The sequence below is a fragment of the Chenopodium album genome, chromosome 9, assembly GCF_948465745.1.
Source record: "Chenopodium album chromosome 9, dcCheAlbu1.1, whole genome shotgun sequence".
In the NCBI taxonomy this organism is placed as follows: domain Eukaryota; kingdom Viridiplantae; phylum Streptophyta; class Magnoliopsida; order Caryophyllales; family Amaranthaceae; genus Chenopodium; species Chenopodium album.
In genome coordinates this window covers 40,062,187-40,089,701 of record NC_137842.1, presented here as the reverse complement: position 1 = coordinate 40,089,701, position 27,515 = coordinate 40,062,187, and the positions used below count along the sequence as shown (strand labels likewise).

The following is a 27,515-nucleotide window of genomic DNA, read 5'->3' as shown; positions in this document are numbered from 1 at the left end:
ATTGAAATATATCATTGTCCAAGATTATTATAATATTAAGGAGTATCAATTTTTTCCTCCAAGCTCAACATTAATCATTTGGCAATAAAATTTATTTAATTAAAAGTACAAAAATCATTTTGGTAGCGTAATTTGTATGAATCTTAAAATTATACACAACGTCTATACAAACAACTGAACAAAATTATTTTATTATATTTATACTCCCTCCGTTTTTTATAGACTAGAATTGGATTTGCACATTTGCCGAGACACAACTTTAATTATCAACATCTTTTATTAGAGATTATTAAAAATTATGATTTATATATATATAAAAGCAGACAATATGACAAATCCAACAACATATTATATTATCATATTTATATTGTATATTGATAAAATAAATTAAGTAAATGATGACACATGAATAGTGTAAAATATTTTAACTCAACATATATTAAAAACTTCAATCTAATTACTCTACACATTTTATGCAATATGGTTATTAAAATTAAAATAAAAACCGCTACTACTCACTATGAATATATTTTTAAAAAGTTGATTACGGAATACTAATTATCCTAAAGTAATATAAAATCAACTAAATTTTCATTTAATGCCGGTCAAAGTGTGTCAACAAAAATATAAGGACGAATGTATATGAGTTCGTATACGGGTACTAACTTTTTTTTTTAAGACATGTACGGGTACTAACCTAAGCTTATAATTTCATTTTCTTATATTAAACCTAATAGCTTCTAAATTTCTATTACTAAATTATTTTTTTTATAAAATAATTCAAAATAATAACCTTTATGCATTTGGTATAAATTAAAATTCAAGTTATTTTGTCTCAAATATTTTTTTTGGATAAATTATTGTTAAATTAACAACCAAACTTATTCCCCTCAAAAAAAAAAAAAAAAAAATTCTTTATAATTTTTGTTGTAAAGTTAATTATAATCGTGCATGACACGGGACTTAACCTAGTATATATATATATAAAGGGGAGTTTCTTCCCGAGTTTTTAGAGAGCCACGTAGGATTTAATTTTTTCAAAGTGCCATGTAGGATTATAAATTTTAGTGGTAGCCAATTAGATACGAGATTATTAATTTCTTTTAGAATTAAATAATTTAAATCACACATAAGCTAAGCAAAATTAACGAATGAGATTTTCTAGTTTATATTAATTAAATATAAAATATTATCTTTTGATATTAACATTTTTATCTAAATATACTTCCTCCGTTAATGGTTAATTGCAACAAAGGATTATTTTTATATCTCACAAATAATACCCTTTGTTGCAATTAACCATTTTTTTGGACAAGAAGAAAAAGGGATTTCATTAATAAAATATCGCCAAACAACACTTACATATAATTCTTAAGAAAACAAGAATTCCAGCACAAGTACACGCCTTAAAACTAAATATATCGTACCGTAGAATTGATTAACAATCGCCTTTATAAAAAAACTTCATCTGAAGCAATACAATCTGTGAGTTCGCACTGATTTGGGTTGAAATCCACTAATGCGTAGTCGTTTGAGTGAAAATATTCATGTGGTCATCCGGATTCTTGTAGACATATGAAACCCCAAATCTTCAACTCTTACCATAGAAACATAAAAAGAAAATAAATTCAAGAAAAAAAATCATCATCTCAAGGATGAGATCTGTTTAAGTATAACAAATTTTAACACAAAAATATATATATAAAAAAATTATTTGAAAAATTCAAACAAATCGTGAATCGCACGGGATTCATTTAGTAATTATGATTTTAATCGTAAAAATTATGCTATTTTCTGCAAGTTTTTTTTTTTTTTTTTTATGACAAATTCCTAACAATTGATATTTGTGAACGTGTTTAGCCAATATATGATTTACACATGGACGGATTAGATGACAATTATTGCAAAGGCATTGTGTTAGGTTGTTGGGGGTTTAGGTAGGATTCTAGAATTCTAATCTGCGCTTGTTGAGCGTTTCCTTTCAAAAAAAAAAAAAAGGTAGGATTCTAGAACAAGGGAGTTTACGGTCGACTCTTTTTTTACGAATCGCTGTATTTATTATTTATAAAATATAAAATCCCTATTCCCAAGCAACTTCGTCTTCTTCGTTACAACTCTCTTTCTCATGCATCTCACTCACAAACCTTACTTCTCTTAACAATGGCGGATCCTAGACCTGCCCTTCGCTCCTCAAAACACGCCCGAATTATGGAAAATTTTAAGAATTCTGTTTTCAATGTCGCTAATTCTTACTCAATTAAACCCTTTTCTCCCTCTCAAATTGCTTTTATCGAACAGCAACTCCTTTTAGCTTTTCCTGCTTTTCAAACTCCTACTCATCCTACTTATACTGCGGTTTGTTCTACCATTTTTATCCTTAATTCTTCGTTGATTTTCTTAATGTCATATTTGGTGATCGTTAATTGGGTTTACATAATTACCTGTCTGTTAAATTATTGTGGTTTTTTTTGTTATTTTTTTCTTATATTTGTTTTTGCCGATTTTCTGCATTTGTTGGGCTTAATTTTGTTGAATTTCTACCAATGTTCTTATGGTTATTTTGTTGAGTTTATTTTAATTTATTTTTAGTGATCATTGATGGAGTTTGCATAGTTGAAATTTCTGTTTATATTGTGGATTTTTTTTTAATTTAATTTTTAGTGATCATTAATTGGGTTTGCATTATTATAATTTTTTTTGCCGATTATCTGCATTTTTTTTGGGCTTAATTTTGTTGAACTTCTGCCAATGTTCATATTTTTTTTGGGTTTTTTCTTATGGTTATTATGTTTAGTTTTTAATTTAATTTAAGTGATCATTGATGGAGTTTTGCATTGTTGAAATTTCTGGTTTTCTTTTTTCCACTTTATTGATATTTATTTTTAATTTTTAATTTTATTACTTTGCAGATGATAGAAACTGCGGTGAAGGAGTTGGATGAAGAATATGGGTCGAATGAGGAGTCAATTTCGAAGTATATAAAGGAAAATTATGATGGTTTACCATGGGCACACAGTGTGTATTTAAGCCATCATTTGAGTAGAATGTGTGAAAATGGTGAGATTGTATGCACTTCTGATAATCGGTATACCACACCAGCGTTAATCGAGGAGCGTAATTGGAGGGGTGAACCGCTGAAGCAAAGGTTGGGGAGGAGGATTAAAGAGTGTGCAGTTGAGGAGGGGAATTTGGGTGGACAAAAAGTAGCTGAAGCGAGTGGAGATGTGATAGGGTTTAAAGAGGAAGACATCATGGTGTTAAGGAGGAGCAGGGTGAAGAGGAGAAGGCGGAGTTGTGTGGTTGAAGAAGATGATGAATCTGAGGGAGGTGGAATTGTTGGAGAAGAGCACAATATTTCTAGCTGTAGCCGAAACATGGTGGTTGATAAGTGTAATGAAGCGGGGGTGCTAGAAGATGAAGATGATATAGCTTGGAGGAGCAGGAGCAGAAGGCGGAGTTCTGTGGTTGTTGAAGAAGATGATGAAGTTTGGGGAGCTGCGGTTGTTGATGGAGGGCAGGAAATTATCAGCAGTAGCAATAACTTGGTGGTTAGGAGGCGTAACGAGATGGTGCTAAAAGATGTGATTGATTTGACTGGCGAAGCTAGAGAGACATCTGAGGAATGGGGTGGTATTGAAACAGTAGGTGAGGATCATGATCTAGTGAATGTGCCTGTGGAGCAGTTAGTTGTTGGTGGCTTGAAAAGTGAATTACTGCCTACAGAATGCCAATTTGAAGTGAAATGTCAAGCCCTTCTTTTAGACGACGATGAGTGTGAAAGAAAATCCGAAACAAAGTTATTGGTTCCATCATCTGTGGGAGTATTGCAGGCGAAACATGAAAGTGAAGTTATAACTGAAACGATGTCCATGGATGAGGATAAAAGTGCTGCTGAATTGGTGCTTGAACCCGTTGAGTGTGTTGAGAAGTCATCCGTAAAAGATTTGGTCTTAAAGGAAAGTGAGCTTTTGATTAGGATTGATGTTGATGAGGTGGCTGTTAAAAAATCGGCCTTAAAGGAGAGCGAGCTAATGATTGTTCCTTATGAGGGCAATACTCCACTAGCTGCTGTCAGTGCTGGAACAAATCCAACCTCATTGAGAATTGATCCCGTGATTGTATGTGGTTTGCCAGTCGAGCAAGAGCAACCACAACGGAAACGTTCGGTGTATCACACAAAAAAGAGGTTGAAAGCTTGCCAAAAAAAAATGAAAGTCTATTCAAAATCCGTGCCATCTTTGACAGCTTTAACTGTGGATCGTAATCCTCTTGATCACAGCCAGCTACAAGAGCTTTCTTCTCAGAGAGGTTTTGAGACCAAGGTAACAGTCTTAAAATGTGGAGCTAGGAGCAGTTACCCCTGTCTTATTTGATGTTTCCATCAAATGAAATCAAAATGAGAATCCATACTAATTATACTAAAATGTGTTCCTATAGCATGTGTGTCATGTGTGATTTGTCACCAACTTTAAGCCCTAGAATCATGTCACATACTCTCGCCAACTATTTAGTGAGTAATTGTACTTCTATACTTTTCTTTGATAAATATACTATTCACATATGCTACTTTTGCTATTTTTGTGATATTTGCTTAAAGAAAAACAGTCATATACTCATGTGTAATCTTAATAGAGTCGTCTATATTAAAAAATATCATTGTTTTTAATTAACTTTTCTTATTAATAATGCAAGATATTAAAGCTTGTAATTATGCATTTTGCAAGCATGAAAAAAAATTGTGTCACATAAAACAAAGGAAGTTTTACCTTTGACAACAAAAAAGAGCCATATGTAGCTTACTGGAAATTTTAACTCTAAAGATCCTCAAAATCAACGTAGACATACTAGCCTTCGACATATGATAATATTGTTACCAGTTAACCTTTTATTTAAAACTTTAGGGTAAATTTGTGACATTGTAATCAAATCATGAGGTAGTGGAAGAAGAGGATTAGTTAAGATCTATTTTTCAAATGTAACAGTACATGCGTCAATGAAATGGCACTGGTACCTAGATATGAACTTGGAGGAGCCAAGGAGAAGGGAGGAAATCAGATGTGATGGTAGTACTAGATCTATATGATGGCAGTTGAACACAGGGCTATTGTGGGGTGGTTGTGTGGTGCTAATCACTAGGGACTAAAGAGGGGGGGGGGGGGGGGTTGTCTTCTTTAATGAATAATGGGGTTTGTGGTGGCTTTATTTTCACAGAGAGTGGATGGTCTCTGCGTTAAGGCATTATAGAGGGGTGAGAATGATGGAGAACAATGTCTGATGATGAACTAGGGGAGGAGAGAGTTTAGGCCAGGGAAAAGATGTCAAGACATTGGGCTAATGATTGTGTCTTTTAATTGAATTAGTGATTCCTTGCTGAAAGCTGGATAGATTTTTTTCCATTAAATTTCTTTTATGATAGCCTTTTCTTTAGTGGTTGTGTATATGCCTATGCTATGTTACTAGTACCCTTCAGATACCTGTTTTGTACAATTAACAATTCAATAATTAATTTTGGACTAAAACACATGCTTCTGTGTAACAAGTGTCTGTGCGCTTTTACTCTTTCATGTTCATGTGTGACTGGAAGTTGTCTTAATTTTTGACTAGTGATACTGAACAATAGTTTGGTGTAGATTTTTGGACTTTCTGGTTGATAATTACCAAATAAATCGGGATGCTGTTTCCATTAGTTTACATGTGTTACATAGTTTATTATTTTGTTCCAGTGAAGAATTCACGTCTGTGCAGGTGGTTTCCTGATCTAGATCTATATCTGCAGTTCCCATTTAGAAAATTGCTATTTCACCCCCAAGAATCTAGTTCTTATTGCAATTATCAACTTTTAATTCTTTGGAGTAGAAATTGGCATCATTCGATTGCTGTTCCATTCAGTAAATACTTGTACAACAGAATATTTGATTAACCTACATGTATAATTCTGCAAAATATCAACTTAACCTCTAAAAAGGTTCCTGTTTTTCTTTTCTTACCAAATTGAAAAACTTCATTAAAAAAAAAAAAAAAAAGGTTTCTGCATGATTTGTGTTTTCTTTAATTTATTGAACTTTTTAAGTATAACCATTTGACACAGTTGGTTAGGTGAACAGGAAAAAATTGGCCTTGAGTTTTTGTTCGTTCTCATGAATATTTAAAAGGTGGATAGCTCCATAATGTTTTACTTTGAATTTTCGTCTCTTTTGAATTTGCCTTTTTCTGTTAAAGATTAGATAGCGCCAGTTCTTTTAGTGGAAAGAAGAACTATACAGTTTATTTATTACATTTGTATTTATTGACGATGCTAATTTTTCAGCCCTGTTCAACTCTGTTGGAGTCTCCAAATTTCAAGGGATTACCTGCTGGTCAAAGTCAACAAGCTTGTTCATCATCTTTAATTGATGGTTTCAAAGATCAGCTGGATAGACAGAAGTCTCCGGACCCTTGGCACCACCATAGTAGCTGGGAAGAGCTTATATCTGTGGATGACGAAGAGAACCTGCCCCTTCAACAGGTGTTGGAAAAGTGTGGTAAGCGAAGAAGGCATGTAGCACAAATGCTGACACAAAACAAACCTTTAATGACGGAGGCATCATCAATATCAAATTCAAATTCACATGTAAATCTGCCTAAGAGAAAAGAAAAACAACCACAGCAACAGCGACTACAGAAGAAGCTGAAGCCACAGGATCAGAATTGTAGTAATTTTGAGGCAGATACTGTTGCTGCAACTGAAAGCATGACACCACCATCACCTCACATGGTGGAATGGAGAAACAGACAGAGCTGTGTGGATCATGTACCTCAGATTGGAGTAATGGATCCTGTAGAAGAAATTTCTGATATGTTGCCTCATCACCAGCATCTAGGACAAGGTAAGGATCAGGGAAGCTCACTACAGTTCGAACTGGCAGCAGAAACTTTTCCATCGAATGATGGTCATATTTGGAAAGATAACCAACAGACTGGGGGTGACCATACTCTTCTTTGTGAACCAGAAAATTCAGCCAAAGTAAACACAGTAGAGTTACCCCCGACCCAGCATCTGAATGGACAGAAAGATGAGCTGTATATAGGTGAAATGGTAACCACTGCTGTAATAGAAGATAAAGTGTCAACACTGGATCAGAATTACCAGCAGCTCATCGACCAACAGGAGCCTACAGAGGAAACTACCACATCTTTTTTTTTGCAGCGTCAGTGTCTTTGGGAACAGGAAGTGCCATCTAAACCAGCATCCAATTTGGTTGTTGAAGAGACACTCTCCAAATTTTGCCAGATTAATAAGATCAGCAACCGTGAACTGGCAACTGATCAGCAAAATATTTGTCCAGAGGTCGAGCCATCTGAATTTATTGCTACAGAACATGTTGTGTCAGATATTCTGCAATGCGAGCAAGAAAAAGAAAAACACCAGAAGCAGGTAGAACCATCCTTGCAAAATCCCAAGCATCAAATAGAACACCAAGAAGTAAAAAGTCAAATTGATGTTAGACTTCAGCCTCTAGAAGCAACTATGTGTACCTTAGAAGAGGAAAATGTTCCTAAAAGGCCCCAGAAACAAGTAGAAGAAAGCAAAGAAGATGTCGTGCCTTCATTAGATGAGCAGCTTCAGCTGCAAAAAGGGCTTCTTAAACCTGCAACTCACTGGAATCAAAAGCAGCAAAACAAACAGAAGAGAGGCCGGGGAAGGCCTCGGAAAGAAGAAAGTGCAACCAAGGTAAAGGCTGATTCGCTGACTTTGCAACTTCAGGTAAAGAAACGGGGAAGGCCTCGGAAACAAAAAGAGGAAACCGAGGGAAGTGCAATAGTTATAATGAATGTGCATCTTCAGCAAGAAGGATTGTCTGAGCTGGAAATTGATCAGAATCCCCAACTGCAAACAATGCAGTCTACTAATGATGGTCCAGAAAGGCCACTGAAGCAAGGTGAAGCAAGCAAGGAAGATGATCTAGGCTCTTCAAACTTGCATTTCCAGCCGCAAGATGAGTCATCTGAATTTGCTTTTTCTTCCAACACTCTGCATAAAGTCATACTGCTAGAAACGGATGGCCAGAAGCAGCCGTGGATAGAAACAAATGGAGTCAAAGAAGATGCAGTAGTTTCTTCAAATTTGCATTTGCATCTCCAAGAAGGGTCATGTGAACCTTCAACTGGTCATTATTCTCATCAACATACCAAAGACATGAAAGAAGAAAACCTAGAGAGGCCATGGAAACAACTAGAAGCAGCCACCGAAGATGCAGTGGCTTCTTTAAATTTGCATGCTCATCGACAAGAAGGGTCATCTGAACCAGAAAGTGGTCAAAATTCTCAGCAACAATTCAAACAGCCAGAAAAAGATTGCCTTGGAAGGTCACCAAAACAGATAGAAGCTGCCAAGGAAGATACTGCAGCTTCATCGATATTGCATCTTCAGAAACTAGCCGGGTTTTCTGATCCAGCAACTCTCAGCATATCACAGCAACACATCAGTGAGAAATTGCAAAGTAAAGTTCACAGGACATCTGAAACTGGACAAATAACACCACCCTCAGACGATGAAACTTGTCAACAGCTGAAGAAGCACAAATTGCACATTGGAGGTCAGCGTCCTAAAACAAGAGCAATGACTGCCTCCTCTGACAATCAGCCTGATCAGCAGCAAAAAGAGTTGCTCTGTCATGAACAAGAAGGAAGTCAAGGAGAATTTGAAGGAGGTCAACGTCCTAAGACAAGAGCAATGACAACCTCTTCCAACAATCAGCCTGATCAGCAGCAAATTGTGCAGCGCCGTCATGAGCATGAGAGAACTTGTGGAAAATTTGAAGGAGTTCAGGGTCCTAAAACAAGAGCAGTGACAACCTCAGACAATCAATCTGATCAGCACCAAAGTGAGTGGCACTGTCACAAACATGAGGTGAATCTAGGGAAACTTGAAGTTCAGCGTCCTAAAACGAGAGCAATGACAACCTCCTCTGATAACCAGCCTGATCAGCAGCTAAATGAGAGCAATTGTCAAAAGGCAGCAAAGATTTCTGTAGTTCCGTTGGCCTCGATAGACCAGCTGCGCTCGAGAATAAAGCGTCAATCTCTGGAAAGCACTTGAAATAGTCTTGTCCACTATGCAGCCAGGTAAAATGCCATAATTTACACCTTATATTGCAATATGTTCAGCCTTGTGATTGATAAAACTAACCCATGCCTGATTACCCGGCTCGGAATACTTTATGTGAAACTCAAACTCTACCCGAAATCACTTGATCTGAATTTGACTTGACCTGACAAAAAATATAATGATTATCTATACTATATGTTATAAGGTGTTCCTAAACAAGCCTACATGCCACGTGGTGCTCCTCAATTAGTCTTTCATTTCACGTGCTTAAAAATATGAATTGTAAAAGATTTTAATCCACAACCTTAAGTTTAAAAACTAAAGTGTTAGCCACTTAAGCTATCTCCATATACATATCTTCTACCAAAATTAAATAAAAATAAGGATTTCAATTATGGAATAATGCAGTAACTCGGGGCGTCCCGGGCCTAAATCTAGTTTTATCATTAAATCATATTCGCAACGGAGCCAAATATGACCTAACCTGTAAAGTCAACTCAAAGATGATCTGACCCAAACCTGAATCAACCCAAAAGTAATCTGATCCAAACCTGAAATCAACCAAAAGGTGGTCCGACCCGAACCTAATATCGACAAAAAATGATTTGACCCGAACTTGATTGCAAGTGATTGAATTAATATCTAATTTTTGCTGAAGGACAAATTTGTAATTCTTCATGGCTGACTGCAGAATTACCTGACTAGTATGATCTTTTTTATTAAGTAAAAGACTAGTTTGTGCCTGTATAAGAAATGGTCTTAAACTTTTACTTTCTTATCTAAATTTATAATTTTAAATGCATTATATAGATAATTTTGGCATAAAATTACAAAACTTCAACTATTATAATAAAACTTTCAAATACTCCCTCCGTTTCTTTTTACTCGCAACAATTACTAAAAATAGCCGGTACACATTACTTGCAACAAACTTATTTCTTTCCTTTTATGGTAAATTTTTTTGTGTGATTTTACAATATTACCCTTACTTTTTTTTTTCTAAACACCCTAATTAAACTACTGATTTTAACTTAATAATTTAAACCCTTACATTAACTAACTTAATTATTTCCCCAAAATCATTACTCTCCCATCTAAATTCATTCTCATCTTTTGTAAAAAAAAAAAAAGTTCTTTCTCATCTTGATTGGGAACCACAACTAGTCCACCACCAATCTCCATTCTTTGTTCATCACCCAAAAATTCACCTCAGTACACCACCGTTGCCGGAAGTTGCTGCCGATGTCCCTTTTGTTGCGGCCGCCTCCGTTTTCTCTCTCTTCCTCTTCTTGTTGTTTTGTCACTGCGGTGAAGCACGTATTTGAAGGTTTTATGGTTAAATTTAACCATGAAAACTCTAGATCTGGAGTTTTGATGGTTAAATTTGACCAATTAAAGCTTTAATTGATGATAGAGAGTTGTGGGTTTCGGATTTTGGGGTTATGGGTTTGGGTTCAAGTTCGTGGGTTGTGGATTTTGGGTTTCGGGGTTGTGGGTGGTGGGTTTCGGGGTTGTGGACTTGTGGGTGGTGGATCTGGGTTCGTGGGTTGTGGTTTTGGGTTTCGGGGTTGTGGGTGGTGGGTTTCGGGGTTGTGGACTTGTGGGTGGTGGATCTGGGTTTCGGGGTTGTGGGTGGTGGTTCTGGGTTCTTTGGTTGGTGGTTCGAATTTTCTAGGTTAGTGGGTTGGTGGTTCAAATTTTCTGGGTTCGTGGGTAGGTGGTTCGAATTTTCTGGGTTCGTGGGTTGATTTGGTTGGTGGTTTGAATTTTCTAGGTTCGTGGGTTGTTGGTTCGAATTTTCGGGGTTGTAGGTGGTGGTTTCGGGGTTGTGGATGGTGGTTCTGGGTTCGTGGGTTACATTGTGGGTTTCGGGGTTGTAGGTGGGCGAAATCGGGGGTGGTGCTAGGTGGTGGTGGCGGCATAGTTCTTGGTGGTGGTGGTATGGTGCAAGGTGGTGGTGGTGTTGGTGATAGGTGGTTGTAATTGATGTTTTTTTTTTTTTTTTTTTTTGGGGTTGGATTAATATTAAACATATGCCCTTATTTTTTGTTAATTACACTTACCATCTTTTGCCTAGGAGTCCGCAAACTACTAGTTTGTTGCGACTAAAAAGTAACGGAGGGAGTATTAATTTTTTGGCTCCTTTTTAATCTTTTGTCATATTGGAATATCTTGATTGAATTTCCTATATTTATTGTTTCTTTCCATTTTGTCTAGTTTTCTCTCTTGGTTGTGGCTACCTTTTTTTTCGGTTGCATGACTGTTAAATTGTTCTTGGTTTCCTTTTTCTCATGCTAGAAAATTGTAATTTTTAATCATGAACGTCTTGTTTGCCTAATTCAAGGTGAAAACGATTGAAATTTCCTCTTTTTACTTTTTTTTTTTGGGCTCATTTCTTAGTCTTCTCTCATGCTAAAATATAATTGAAATTTACTTTTTTTTTTAATCCTTGTTTTTTTGGTCTAATTTTCTATCATAATCTTGTTGTCTGTATCCCCCTGCATGATTATTGATTTGATCTTAGTTTTTTTTTTTTTTTCCTTGAACTATTTATTTGAATTACTACCTTTGTTAATTTTTAGCTACAACAAAGCGGTATTATTTGTGAGTCATGAAATTTCTTTGTTGCAACAAAAAATTAAGGGAGGTAGTACTTTTTTTTTGTTCATTTTTCTATCCTGATCTAGGTTTCCTTTTTTGTTCCCCCTATTGATTGGTGCGTGATGAGTGATCACTAATAAAGTGCTTGCCTTTTATATGCGAATGATGTGGCATACTTGAGACTTTGAGAATGGATTGAGCCTTAGCCTTTGCTTAATCATCATTCACCCGCACTTTGAAATAATAATATAGATTGCATTAATTCCTAGTTTTACCCTGTCCTTTTGATTTTTCGAAAATAAACTCTCATTAGATTAATTGGTTCTACTTTAGTCTTATGTAATATGCATTTTGAGCTAGACACTTTAAAAATTGATCTCAAGTACAAACTGAATAAATGGAATTACAAAATGAACAGTTCAATTTAGTTTGGACATCCCTACCCTTAATTTAAGGGTGTGGTCATGGTCTAATCCAGATAAAGATCACAACACTTTCTTTTTTATGTTAATTACTATCTTGTAAGGTTTTTAAGCTGTGAGAGAACATTTTCATCTCTATATAATTGTGAGAGATCATGGATTTTCCTTTTCAAGGATTATCATGTAAATAGACATCTTTCTATCTTAGCAATTAACTTTTTAGATTAAACTCTCATTAGATTAATTGGTTCTACTTTAGTCTTATGTAGTATGCATTTGGAGCTAGACACTTTAAAAATTGATCTCAAATACAAACTGAATAAAAGGAATTACAAAATGAACAGTTCAATTTAGTTTGGACATCCCTACCCTTAATTTAAGGGTGTGGCCATGGTCTAATCCAGATAAAGATCATAACAGTTTCTTCTTTTTTATGTTAATTACTTTCTTGTAAGGTTTTTAAGCTGTGAGAGAACATTTTCATCTCTATATAGTTGTGAGAGATCATGGATTTTCCTTTTCAAGGTTTATCATGTAAATAGACATCTTTCTATCTTAGCAATTAACTTTTTAGAATATTGCTATTTTTTTTTTCAAAAGGAAAGATATTTTAGAATGTTGCTATCACCTCAACTACGGTGGCGTAAATGTGGAGTTGCATACATCTTTTTTTTTTTTTTTTTTTTTTTTTTTTTTTTGACAAAACGTACATCTTGTAGAAAAATAAGAATTGCCTCAAATGGATGCCGTAACATCAGTTATAAATTAAAGCTTAATATCCCTCAAGTTAAAGAAATATATCAAGCCCAAACCTCAACTTAGGGATCAAACATAATTATATGTGTTTCCTATGTATTATGGTTTATGCTGTTTAGGAGGATTTTTTTCGTGCGTTACGCATCAAGACTGTTTGGAGATACTGAGATACAATAATAATCTCTTAACTAGGTGTGTTGCTGGTTTGCTGACAGTCCATCTTTAACTGGTTTTAAATCATCTAAATTCTGAAGTTGCTTGTTCATGCTTCTTGCCTGATGAAAGTGCTAGTTTTTTTAGCTGAGAAAGGAATTCTGATGTGGTTTTTCAAAAGTCAATTGTCACCTATCTTAGTACTACAAATTTCAATCTGCATATCAATAGTCCTTAAAGACAATCTAGTCATATTCACCCAGCCTCTCAGTACATGAGTTTTAATTGCCCTTTACTATCATTCCCGCTTTCTTTCCATCGCTTTTATAGGGCAACTAAGGAAGTTCTTCTATGAACTATTATTATTTCAGGATACGTGACAACTTTTTGTAGACATCCAAGACATTGTGTTTGATGGTTATTTCTGGATGGTCTAGTGCACTTTTAATTCATTTGGAAACTTTTTAGATATATTAATCTATAACATAGATGTGATGGTTTGAAATTTTGTTTTACTATACTATGTTTTCTTATGAAAACTAGCAGTCTCATGTATATGCCTAATTCATGGAAACAAACTCAGCCGTTAGAAGGGGTGAGATTGCTTAAATCTGCCTGTCAAATATAGGCATATAACAGTGCTTTAAAAAGGTCTGAGGGATAATATAGTATAGCATAGTTGAATACTAAACACCAGGCATGCTTGACATGGTCTTTAGTTTGTATTTAATACCTATGACATGTTTGATGTTCACTGTTAATGGGCAAAATGTTATCATGAATGTAACTTAACTGGTTGACACCATAGATATGTATAGATGTTTCAAGGTTCTCTGCATGCATAATTAATCTTCTATTGTCTATTGTATCTTGCAGGATGACAGAATACAAAAGAGCAAAGTGTGGAAATCAAGATAATGGTGGATTCAGCTGTAATATATTTTAAAATATTTAGTGCAGGCCAGACTATCCTCTGGGTCTTGTCTGTTTTTTTATGGTGTATGTAGGCTTCGTAGTATTTAGTAGATTCTTCGTCATTCATTGTCTGTTAGATTGTTGTTACGCTAGCAACTTCTAACCTTGTAAGATTACATGTACAGTATGCCTAATTTTCTTTAGGATGGATCAGGAGTGACCAGCTTTGTTTCTGCCAGAAATCTTCCACCGGGAAGAAGATTGCGTGCTTTGCCTTTATTACGTTCGAGAAACCAAATTACTTTCACAGGATATGGTAGAGCCTCAAACCTTCCAAGAATTTTCTGTTCAGCAAATTATGCCTCAGCTTCAGTAATAACCCCGACAAGCCACTGGCATAAAGCCTTATTATCTTTCCTCTTTTCCCTATTGTTAATTTGTAATCCTACCTTGCTCAAGTTGAGCTTCTAATTCTAGAGGCACTTACTTTTGCTACAGTTTGAAGACATATCTGTTTATCCAATGTAATGTCGTGCCACCAAATTTACCAGTTGAAATTATAATTACAATATACAAATCTGTAGTGTTGATAGATTGATGCTTTATTTCCACATCAACATTTGCTCAAGTACTAATAGAACAGATTCAAGTTAACTAATAACAGTAATCATTGGAAGGATAATGCAAATAAGCAACAAAGCAACATGCACTTAGTATTTAAGTAAAATAGCAATAAGCAAAAATAATAAGAGTTTGTGATACCCTGCACATGTACAATAATTCCGCATTTCAGAATTACTAGTTTTGAGACATAAGTGTACAATATAGCATCATAGTAAAACATTTACAGGCAGGAATTCATTGAGGGCATGTTAGGTTTGGTCCAGGGCCAAGGTTCATTATTAGCTCATGGTATTTGTAGTAACAGTTTTCCAGTCAAGTTTTTTCCTCGAGGACTCTCTTAGCAAACCTTTTTTATCCACTTCCATCGAGCTGCCCATGTGAAAGAAGATGAGCCATGTATTGCTGTCATCACAGAAGATTAGACAGTTAACACCAAGAAATTTTCTTGATAGGAACATACGGGAGTATCAAACAAGAAGAGCGTTCAATGAACTTCATAGAGTTTTTAGCAATCATACAGTTCTACCACAGATATGTCATACCCACAAAACATTACTCCCTCCGTTTTTTTAAATGCATGAAGTATATAAGCCAACTTACAGCATGGTAAGCATATGGTGATTTCCCCTGTCGCTCAAAATGTTTAGCCATAATGCAAAACTCTATTGGCCCCCAATCCTCCACCTCAAAGCAATTGCCAAGCGCGGCTTTGTATAACTGCAAAACAAATTTCGCATTTATCAGATAATGAAGCCTTAAAAATACACAAGTTCTCAGATGGAGAGGGACTCGACATTTATCAGTTCTAACCTTTGCAGTGTCTGTTAGCATTTCTGTTCCTGCAGGATAAGATGCATAGAATTGATCACCTCTGGAATACCCAGCTCTCGTGCTTCAACACCAAGAACAGAGTAATCATTATTATTCCTCATCAAATCATCAAAGCTCATCCCACAAAAATAAACCAACATATAATATTTACGTGTTGTTGGTATAAGCATAACTCAATACTGCCGCAAAACAATAAAATCCACCATAGGAGACCAGCCGTCGAAATTTCTGAATCTTCAATATTTCATAGCAAGCATCATATACTCTCATCATATGTCCACTACTTCGCCCAATTGCAAATGCCCAAAAAGATAAAAGAAAGCAGCATATGTTAGCATCATTAAGTACAGTAATCAAGCCTTATTGAAACTATGCCAATAAACTACTAGAGCATAAAATTACAATACCAGTATTACTTATGTATATCTCAAGAACCCTTCAAAATTGGCAAAGCAACGAATAAATCATAATTATTGACGGCCATTGCAATTGATCAGAGATGGGACTAGGGCCAAACAATGACGGATTCAGGAATTCCCGAATGGTGGATTACAATTAATTATCAACCACCTGTCATGAATTCATTTTTTTTTTTCCAAAGCTCGTTCATAATTGATTTCATTCCAAAAGTTTTTTGAAAAATTCATATAACCCGAAAGTTCAATATTACAATCAAATAGTACGGAGGAGTAAGAAATCCATATTAAAACCAAACAAAGAGTACTAGAAAACTATTACTGGTACAATTGTTGGCGATGGGTTTTCATGTTTAAAACTGACATTAACAACTAATCTGAAAAAAGCATCAATCATATGATTAAGCTTCAACTATTCAGTTTCATAGTTGAATCCTAACACTAAAGGGTGGTGCAATACACTAGCAACCAAAGTTGATTCAATTATCTCGAAAAAATCACATAATTTTAGGGATATGTGATTCAATTAGGCTCATGGTTTTGTTTTCATAATGTTAGTATTTAGAAGCAATAGTTGAGACTTTCAAACCCTACACTTATACACTGGCAATTAAATAAAATAAAATTAAACCTTAGATTGTGAAATTGATTACAAAAAGAAACAACTTACCACAGATGCTGCTTCAATGATGGAGAACGTCAAGTGCGATGCGAGTGCGCTTCAATGGAGAACTGAAAGTCTGAAAAAGAGGAGGAGAAAGGGTTATGTGAGTCCATTTTATACTACCTTCAATTTACTCGCAACAATTTCCTTTTTTGGTGGTTCAATTTACTTGCAACAAACTTGTTTCTTTCTTTTTTTTAAGTATATTTTTGGATAGTAATTGACCAATATACCCTTACTTTTTTTTTTTTTTTTTTTTTGTAAAACACCTTTATCAAATTACAAATCTGATTTCATTAGATTAAACCCCAATCTTAATTTTTTAAATAGAAATTTCACCAAACACCCTTGAGTTATTTTTTTATTCACCAAATACCCATCAAAACTTTTAAATTCACCAAATACTCCTAAGTTTAAGAAAAATGTGAAACTCAAGTGTATACGGTGAATTTGACATGGGTATATGGTGAATAAAAAAATAACTCAAGGGCATTTGGTGAAATTTCCGTTAATAAACTCTCATCCCATTTAATTTTCTCTCTCCTCCTCCAACCCCCTTTTCATGGTGGCTTCATGGTGTTACGAGCGGCGGGAGTTGTAGATCGACGGCGTCGTGGATTTGGTTTCGTCGGTTTGATTCGTGGGTTGCAGATCGGCGGTTTTAGATCGGCGATGGTAGTGAGTTTGATTTGTGGGTTGTAGATCGGTGGTTTGGTTTCGTGGGTTGCAAATTGGTGGATTGGTTTCGTGGGTTTGATTCATGGGTTTCAGATTAGTGGCGGTTGTGGGTTTGGTTTCGTGGGTTTGATTCGCGGGTTGCAAGTCGGCGGTTTGGTTCGTGGGGTGGTGGTAGTGGGGTGGTTGGGTTCGTGGGTTGCTAGGTGCGTGGGGTGGTGGTGCTAGGTCGACGGGTTGTAGGTTGCGTGGGGTGGTCATGGTGCACTGGCGGTGCTGGGTTTAGTACTGGGTGGTGGTGGGTAGATTCGGTGATGCTTGGTGGTGGTGGTCGGTGGTTTATGTGATGCTTGGTGATGTTGATGGTGGTGGGTTATTTAATTTAATTAAGGTTGAATTTGTTTTTTCTTTTTTTTGGTTGGATTAATAGTTAAGCACATACCCTTATTTTTCCATAATCATGTTTTCAATCTTTTGCCTTGGTTTCCGCAAACATGTCCTTCGTTGCGACTAAATTGAACCCGAGGTAGTATTAGACAGAGCAATTCAATGAGATAGAGGCCTTGGAGTTCTTTCAAAAAAAAAAAGATGGAGGCCTTGGAGTTAGAGCAACTATGCACGTAGATAAATGTCAAAGTCTGGGGTTCAATACTCCCAGCAACAACCATTTTTGTTAGATTTTTTTTTAGTAGGAAAACTAGTTTTTGGCTCGGGCGCTGCCCCGGGTCATTGTTTGTATATAAAAATACTATATTAAAAAAAGTAAAATATATTGGTGGTTTTATAAAAACAATATCGACCATTTGTTAATTTGTTATTTAATATGAAGTAAGCTAAATGTTATATCATATCAATTTGTTTTACTTGTTAAAGGGATATTTTTTCTAGCTATATATCACAAAAAATGTTATATCGTATCAATTTGTTTTACTTGTTAAAGGGATTTCTTTTTTCAGCTACGTATCATTAGAATTCCGTCTAGTAACAAATTTCGTAGTTAAAAGAAAAAACCTTAATTTAAATTTGGGTTACACATTTTAATACTACACACTTAAATATAAGTATATAACATATACTTAAGGTTGAGTAATTGAAAGAAATGAAATTAATTTTATAATCATATTGTTGTCAAAATACACACATATAAGTTGGCAATTAAAATATTTGAATCTATGAACATGCATAACTCTTTTAAATACAACTTTATTATCAAGAGATTTGTTGTTGGAGTGATGGTTAAATTTTAACTTTAATAAAGATGAGGTCATGAGTTCAAATACTATTGCTAACAAATTATTATTTTTGTGTGGAAACATTGATGATTGGTAATAGTAGGTGACATGGCAACACGTGGCGATATTGACAACACGTGGCAAGATTACAATACTTGCCTTTGAGTTTTAATATATATATATATATATATATATATATATATATATATATATATATATATATATATATATATATATATATATATATATATATATATATTGTGATTGATTGATATTGATTTAGTCCCTTTTAAAGCAATTTTTTTTACCTAGTCAAAAAGAAAATACAAGAATTGTTTATCAAGGGATGTATATGTAAATTACATCTAGCTTTTGTTAATTGTTGTTTTCTCTCTCCTCCTTTAACCTTTTGGTATTTTCTGATTTTCTCTCTCTCATCCTTCAACCTTTGTTGTGTTCTCTCTCTTCTTTCAACCTTCAATTATAATGGTATAAAGTACACTTATAGACACAGATATTTTATGAGTGTCATATATTAAATTAAATAAATTATTTTGGCTTAAATCATGATAATAATCCATATTAATTATTTTTGGTCCAACCAAATAAATAATCCGAATTAATCAAATACAATTCAGGTTATATAATAAATCAAATGGACCAGGTTAAAAAAACTTCTAAGTCATAAAATGGGCCACGCCCAAACCTATTAAGTCCACACAAGGGGTTCAAATAAAATTACACACATGCCAAGTTTAAAGAAGTGCAAAAAGAATGTTCACGAATAATTTATGCCATTCCTAAGGGTGAGGAAGTTGTTAGTGAAACAGAAATCCACCGAAGCAAGTGAAGAAATCCTCACCTAATACCGGAGGTTTTAATTGTCTTTAACCCTGTTACCGAAGACATTTCCTATGATTGTCGAAAGTTTGAAAAAGATGGCATCTTGTGTAAGCATATCATTAGAGTTTGGGATCAACATAGGGTGAAAGAAATTCCATCAAAATATATACTTGATCGTTGGCGGAAGGACATTCTCCGGAGGCACACATAGCTCAAAGTGGCTTATCACAATCCTACCTAAACCAAAGAATGCAAATGTTGGAACAAGCTGATCCCAAATCTTGAGGCTTTGTTCGACAAAACTTCTGTCGTGGATGATGATACAATTGAGGCGGTTCGCACAACAGCGTCAAAGATTCGTGCAAAGGTAAGGGAATGTCGTGCAAAACACTTGGCAAAGAATTCTCAGCATTCTTGTGTTCATAAATTGGATAATCTAATCCCTAACTAGGTAGTACTCCAATGTCTGTGTCAAAGGCACATCATGTACCAGTGTCGAAAAGCAGAACTCACCAAAACAGTACTCACAGGGAAGGGCCTATAACTCAAGATTTGTAATTTACTTTGGTTAGGTGATTCATGTAGTGATTCAGATTCATTTACTAGGTTAAAAAGCAAATTGATGATTACTTAAAGGAAACCACAAATACATATAAATATTCAGATGGTATTACGATCAAAAACCTTTTTTTTTCCTGATTTACGATCAATTTTAAACACAAGTTGGGAATAATTTGAGTTATATTACTATTCTAGAGGCTAATACTCCAACGTTCTACCCCAAATATCAACTTTTACCTCCCCTTTTATCCCTCATCCAAACAAGAGAAGTTGAATTTCTTCCTCTCTCCACTCACCTTCCCTTCCTTCCTTATCCCTACCCTTTATTTCCTATGTTGCTATCCAAACATGATGTCAACTGACTCAAATATCTATTTTTAGAATGAAAGCTAAGCTCATTCAGATAATGCAACATAGATCAAAGCCAACAATTTTATAAATGTATCTAAACACTCATAAGATTCATTTCAGCTGTTGAGAATCTGCTAATTAATTGACTCTCTAAGTACCTGTATAATCGGTCACAAGGTTTCAAGCTACAACCTCAAATTAAAGAACAATACTGCATTTCTTCCGGTAAGCTGATTATAATAGGTTTTTACTTACACATCATAGTATCGAATTAGGGGAAAATCAATCAATGATACCCTCAGTTCCTCACTCAGGTAATCGCCTACTACTGTATATAAGCTGGAATTTATCAATTAATATTCTAATTGTCTTTTGAATTAGCCTGTAGAACTCTGTGAAAAATGGGTTACTAAGCGATTTGATAAATTAAGTGTTAATGTAGTAAAAGATACTCTCTTATCAGTAAGCCAGTAATTTGAAATATTGAACCGGTAATTGCCTTAGCTTCATTTCTTTATAATAGTTTGATGTCAAAGTTATAACACTCAAAAGGCAAAGTCACTTTACTAGAGAAAATTGTGAGGAAGCTCAAGAAGATTTGGAACTAAAAGCCAAAATTAGAAGCCAAAACTTAAAGCTAAAACTCATTAAAACTAGAGATTGATCAACTAAAGTCATCATTAGAAACTTCTGAACTTAGATACGAGGAAAAGGGTATATTCAGAGGACATTACAATTAGAAATGCATATGATCAATGATGCGGGAGCAATAGACCAATATGGGTATTCTTAAAAATTCATGGAATTTTAAGAAAACCTACACTATCTTTGGTTATTATTAACTATTAGGAATTTTGCCTATGGGTTTTTACCTTTCACTTGAAAGATTTTTTCCTATTTTTAGACTTTAAGTGTTTTAGACATTAGGATATTTATTTATTTAATTCATTTATGTTAGGATAGATTTAGTAGTTGATTAAAATCTGATTAGTAGATATATTAGGATTAGGATTCCTATTATTTTATCTTATTTTAGGATATAATTATTAGTTTCCTATCTTATCTTTGTACGATTTGTCACCCTATAAATATGGGTGTACATCAATAGTAGTTTAAGAATAAGAGAGAATTGTTATGGGAATTAATTCTTTGAGCATTGCTAGTTTGATTGTTAATAAAAAACATCACTTGTTGCGACTTGTGATCATCTTCTAGTTGCGACTAGGAAGAGACCCTCTATTCCTGCGAGAATAAGAGTACTATCCTTTTAATTTTCCTGTAATTTCTTTAGTTCTAATTAAAATCCGAAAATCTAATGTTATTATACCTTGCGACCCTTGTGAGAGTCTTAAGAGATCCACATCATAATGGTATCAGATTTTCAGGTTTTGTGAGTCCTTTTGGCACTTACACGATCTTGGTGTGATGGTTTCGTTATCATGTTTCAAGATTTGACAAATTCGAGGCGAATTTTGTTTGAAGAAGGGGAGTATGATGCGGGAGCAATAGACCAATATATATGGGTAATTGTAGGAAATATTTCAAGCATTATCCCTAGCTTAAACCCCACTGTGATCATACACTTAAGTACGGTGGCGTCCAAAGGGAAAGAAGATAGAGCAAAAGAGTCGCCAACAAGTTTTAGGAACTTGTAAACCGTTCACGAGGTGAAGGTTACACCCCTTAACGATCCAGGAGATCGTCAACTCCAATAGGTTTGGAACCATGACTGGTAGTTCGGGGATGAAGGTACGAATCCAACCTAAAAGAGATTGAACCTGCCCTAATAATAGGCCTCTACTTTATTCTGATCGTATTTATGTGCGCTTTTTGACTAACATACAATCAATAGGATTAACCCTAAACCTGTTTATCTATGTTGGTTGAATATTAATGCACAAACAAAACTATTATTGGCGATCACTTGAATTATAATCAAATTAACCCTAAACAAGATTATTAATTATCTTATTAAGCGTGATTACAAGTACAAACTCACCTCAAATCCATTTTTTTTAAAAGAAGAGAGAAAAAATATTGAGAATTTAAAAACTCCCTCGAAAAAAGGGCGAAACTCCTTGAAAGAAAGTTTGATCTCCGTCTCGAACGACTGCGCTACGCTCGATCCTTGACTGAGCGTGGATCTCTGGCTATGGATGACGAATTGGCTATGCAATACTCTTCTCTTCGACTGGAAGAGGAAGATGGTGACCTTATTGATGCAGGTGATATCGAGTGTTCCGAATCGAATGACAAAATTGATCTACTACTTGTGGGAAGGTTGTGTACGGAGCGTCCGTATAACGTAGAAGCATTTAAGCAGACAATGTTGAAGGTCTGGGCTCCCTCACACGATTTAATTATTAGGGTAATTAGCCCTAATCTCTATGCTTTTCAATTTTTTCATTGGAGGGATAAGGAGAAGGTGTTGAAGGGGATGCCGTGGTGTTGGGAAATAAGTTGATTATCCTGCTGGAGATTGACGACAATGAACAGCCGGAAAAGGTGAAGCTTACCCACTCGCCATTCTGGGTGAGGGTGTTAAACTTACCCTTTAATTGCAGGATTGATGCATATGCAAAATCCCTAACATCGAATTTGGGGGAATTCATGGAATTGGAGGAAGACAGATTAGGATTGAATAGATATTGAAGGGTGCGAGTTATGGTTGATGTGGAGAAACCGTTAAGAAGATATCAGTGGATGAAGGATAAGAAAGGGGAGAAAATGAAAGTAGAGTTCAAATACGAGCGGCTTCCTTACTTTTGCTTTGCGTGTGGTATAATTGGCCACTCAGAAAGAGACTGTGTGGCTGTTTCTGAAGATGAAAAATCGAGAAAATTCAGATGGGGGACTTTCTTGAAAGCTTCGCCGAGGAGGGGTTTTAGAAAGATGAATGATGAGGTAGCACAAATTACCCAAAGCAGACGCCAACTATTTGTTACTAGGGATAAAGATGAGCGGAGGGAGGTTTCTAGTGATAAGGAGGTGAATGGGGATGGTGATACTTTATTTTTGCAGGGAATGTCTGATGGAAAGGAGTCTTTAGGATTGGTGGCGAAGGAGTGTATTGCGGGGTTAAATAATAAAAGTATATCTGTTGAAGCTAAACTACTACAAAATTGGCCAAAGAGACCCAATATAATAGACCTATTTACTACATAAGCGGTCTCTTTGTTTCAAGAGACCATTTACCATTAATAACCGGTCTCAAAATAAATTTAAAAGACCATTTTTTAAAGATAACTGGTCTCTTGCAGTTTTTTTAGAATATTCTTATTTTTTAATTAAAATATTTTGAGACCAATTGTTTTAGAAAACCGGTCTCTTGATGTTTTTTTTTTTTTCAAATTAAAAATTCGCAGAGACCAGTGAAAAGTAATAACCGGTCTCTGCTTTTCCTAATTCTAAACCGCCAAAATCCCTAAAATTTCACTTTCTAATTCTTCCAATTTTTTTGCTTTTGCCTTACTCTACTGTTTACACTGTCGATTGAATTGCTCGATCACTCAGACGGCGCTACTCCTTCTCCACTTGCCGGCGTACCTCCGTTCACCTCCACCTAAAGGTTGCCGACGAGACATGCACCGTAGTATCTTGCACTCAAGTTCCATCCTTGACCGCACCATATGAAAAGCAATCGCATTCACTCCATTGTACGTTACACCATCGCATTATCTCACACTCAAACTCCATCGTTCGCACTCCATCTTCTGGCGCACCGTTGCTACCGCCATTCCACCACTCAAGTTTTGATTTTTCATTCAATTGTTGGAGCTTGAGAATTCTGCAATTGTAGGATTAAAACCCTAACTTTGGAGAAGGTATTTTTTTTTCTTTCAGTTTTCAATTCCCTTTACTAGCTGTTGTAACTATGTATGTGGTACATATAATTCATAAAAATGAATGATTTTTGTTCATATTCTACTGTTTTATTGAGGTTGCCTTGTTTGTTTTGCTATATAAGAAGAATACTGTTATAAAAATGCATAATGATTTGCATAATTATTTGATTACAATTTGAAATTTTGTTTAGCTTTTTAATTTCAAATTCTCTTCACTGTTTCTATTGTATGTATTGGCATAAAATTTGTATGTTAATCGCCTTGTTACACTAGTTAGTTGATTCGGCTTATTAGAGAGCTTTGTTTAAGATACGAGCAGTTATATATAGTAGTTCTTAGCTAGGAATTTGATTTTCCCGCAAAAGTTGCGTTTGGTACCTTTGTAAAAGGTGTATAAAATAAAGTATATAAGCTAACCCCACATGTAAGGATTCCTAAAATAATTGCATGTCAAAAAATATGTGCTAACAAATGACAGAACATAAATATGGAAGCTCCTCAAATTTGATGTTCATGCTGCTCACATTCAAAAATAAATAGTAAATGACTAGTGGTCCATGTTTCTATTCTTTACTTTGTATATTATATTGTTTGTGCTTAAAAAATGAATAGAAAAATAGATCCCAATATTGGTATTGTTTAATGAATATCATATTTGTTTTTTTACACAATATTAATATACTTATACAATTATTTTTTATATACATATATATATTTTTATAGGTTTTGTAAATCTTGTTGTTATATTCCAAATTTCCTTTATATAAGCTTTACATATGTGATATTTTTAAGTTAATTTATCTCAATCTTGTTTTTCCACTTTTATACAATATTAATATACTCATGCAATTATTGTTTTATTTATATATATTGATTTATAGATGTTGTAAAAATCTTGTGGTTATATTCCAAATTGCCTTTATATGAGCTTTACATATGTGACAGTTTTAAGAATTGAGGTCTTGTTCTTGGTGGTTAGAAATGGATCGAAATTGGATATCAACATCGAAGCCGGGCGACCCTGAATATGAAACAGGGGTTAAGGAATTTATTAAATTTGCAGTAGAAAACAGTGGAGGCCGCTCCAAGCTACGTTGTCCTTGTTTTATGTGCCATAATTTTTTGCATAAGAGACCCGATGAAATTCTCAATCATTTGAGTAAATGGGCATTTGATAAAACATATACCTGTTGGATCTGGCATGGAGAGTTTAGAGACATACAAGATAGTGGTAGTGGTGAGAAAAGGGATGATGTGCGCGAAGTTCATAATAATAATGAGGGTGATCGATTGGAGGACATGTTGCATGCAGTTGAGGATCAATTTGATAACAACCCTTCCATGTTGGAGAGCTTGTTAAATGACTCTGAAAAACCATTGTATGAAGGTTGCACCAAGTACACAAGGTTATCATCCATACTAAAATTATACAACCTGAAGGCTGGTCATGGTTGGACAGACACAAGTTTTAATGTGTTATTGGAATTGGTGAAAGACATGCTTCCCAAAGACAATGTCCTTCCTATTGGTACATATGAGGTGAAAAAGACACTAAGCTATATGGGTTTACCTTATGAGAAAATGCATGCTTGCCCTAATGATTGTGTATTGTATCGTAATCAATATGAATCGTTAGAGAGTTGTCCAATTTGTAAAGCCTAACGGTATAAGAAAGGGGATCGGGGAGTACCTGCCAAAACATTATGGTATTTTCCGATAGTACCAAGGTTTAAGAGGTTATTTTCAAATGCAGAAGATGCAAAGAAGTTAACCTGGCATTTTGATGGTCGAGTAGACGATGGAATGCTTAGACACCCGACTGACTCTACGCAGTGGAGGTTTATTGATGCAAATGATAGGTTGTCGTACACCTGTCAAAAATAAATTCCTAACAAAACCAACTAACAATGTAGTAGGGTAAGTAGGGTCGAATCCTTAGAGAGATGGTATTCAATCTAACCTCTAAGAAATTGGAGAAACTAAACTATGTCACGAAATTGGGATAGGGAAGTAGTCTAAATAAAAATAGGAATAAAACAATTAATAAAAAGACCTAGGGTTATGGTTCACCATGTTTATAGTTCTAAATCTATCAAATATCAATAACAATTCAATCAATCAATTATCTAGAGCAATTGCTAAGCCTACGGTTGGGTCTTAACGCTCTCAATTCAACATATGCAGTACGGTCGCTAACATAATCAAAATTGCTAATTGTAGGGAAGCCTATAAAAGTAAGATCTTTCGATTCAAACTGTTATTAACAAGAATTAATTAAACAATTGATCAGGTTGCAAGATTAACAATAAAACACTATCAATTAGAGAAATTAATAATCAAAATATTAAAAACATCAATCAAGATTCATAATATAAACATGGATTCCCAAACCTTAGAAATAAACTACTCAAACATGGAAGAAATAATTAAAACTAGATCTAAGGAATAAAACATAATTAAAAATAATAGATATAAACAAAATACCTCAATGAATTTAAATAATAAACCCAAGAATCATCCATGGAAGAATCCATGGAGATGCCATGAGAAACTAGGGTTCAAGAGAAAACTCCAAAGAACGTAAAATAACAAAAAGCATAAAAAGGCATAAGGGAAAAATAAAATCCCTTGGAGTATTTATATTATCCTAAAACTAATCTAAAGATAAATAAATAAAATAAAATCAGAAAAATAGCAATTACAATAGTCGTGATATGATTGGTCGATTGAAAGAGTTATAATCGATGTAGGATTTCTCGTGGCTTGCGCGCACACCCCACCCATCGGGCGATGGGTGGCCGATGGTCGGAATGACACTCAACCATCGGGCGATGGAAAACCATCGCCCCAACCAGCAGCTCACGCTCGAGCGTACATCACGTCCATCGCCCGATGACTGGGCGATGGGTTGGCAGCTTCACAGGATTGACTTCAAAGGGCTGTATCTCGCGTTCTAGGAACCGTATAAGGGCGTGTGACCTATAAATGGAAAGCTCTTTAAGTCTAGTTTCCAACACAATTTGAATCACCTCAATCCGATCTTTAGAACTCAAGTTATGATCAAAAGAGTGAATAAGAGTCAGTTTTACCACTTTGTAAAACATCGTTTAACTTCGTTTCTAACTCAAATTCAATTCCGAAAAGTGCATAACGATCATTGTGGATGCTATTTTCATTTCTCATGCATAAAATCCTCATAGTCAACATCCACGAACATGAGATCTTCGATTAAAAAGCTCAATTCATCGACTTTTCATCCTTTCATTGACCGATTCTTCCAAAACCACTTTGAAAGCGTCCAAATAGTTATAGAAACTAGCTGAAACATTAAGAAAAACAAAAAAGAAGCGTAATAGAGCACAAAAAGGACAATTTATGCAATTGCGGCCTAAAAAGTGATAAAAGACTAAAAAAACAACTATAAAACTAGCATAATTGTGCCTATAAACTCTATATAAATGTGATTTATCAGCAAAATACCCCGAATTTGCGCATGAAAAGCGTAATTTACGCCTTGCATTATCTATAGATGGTTTCA

General features: G+C 35.0%; 2 protein-coding genes across 2 annotated transcripts; one reads left to right on the top strand and one right to left on the bottom strand.

The window, feature by feature from the left end:
- The first annotated feature begins 2,015 nt into the window (after positions 1-2,015).
- LOC145558520 (uncharacterized) lies at positions 2,016-14,158 on the top strand. Its single transcript, XM_081619791.1, has 4 exons — positions 2,016-2,355; positions 2,910-4,322; positions 6,308-9,105; positions 13,897-14,158. The coding sequence occupies exons 1-3, from the start codon at positions 2,161-2,163 to the stop codon at positions 9,077-9,079; spliced, it is 4,380 nt and encodes a 1,459-aa protein (XP_081475917.1). The 5' UTR covers positions 2,016-2,160; the 3' UTR covers positions 9,080-9,105; positions 13,897-14,158.
- Positions 14,159-14,668: 510 nt separating this feature from the next.
- LOC145559756 (uncharacterized) lies at positions 14,669-16,591 on the bottom strand. The gene is made up of 5 exons (XM_081621072.1): positions 16,477-16,591; positions 15,542-15,670; positions 15,370-15,451; positions 15,160-15,276; positions 14,669-14,961 (listed from the first exon to the last, which is right to left on the bottom strand). Exons 2-5 carry the CDS (start codon positions 15,661-15,663, stop codon positions 14,911-14,913), a joined length of 372 nt encoding a protein of 123 aa, XP_081477198.1. The 5' UTR covers positions 15,664-15,670; positions 16,477-16,591; the 3' UTR covers positions 14,669-14,910.
- Positions 16,592-27,515: the final 10,924 nt, after the last annotated feature.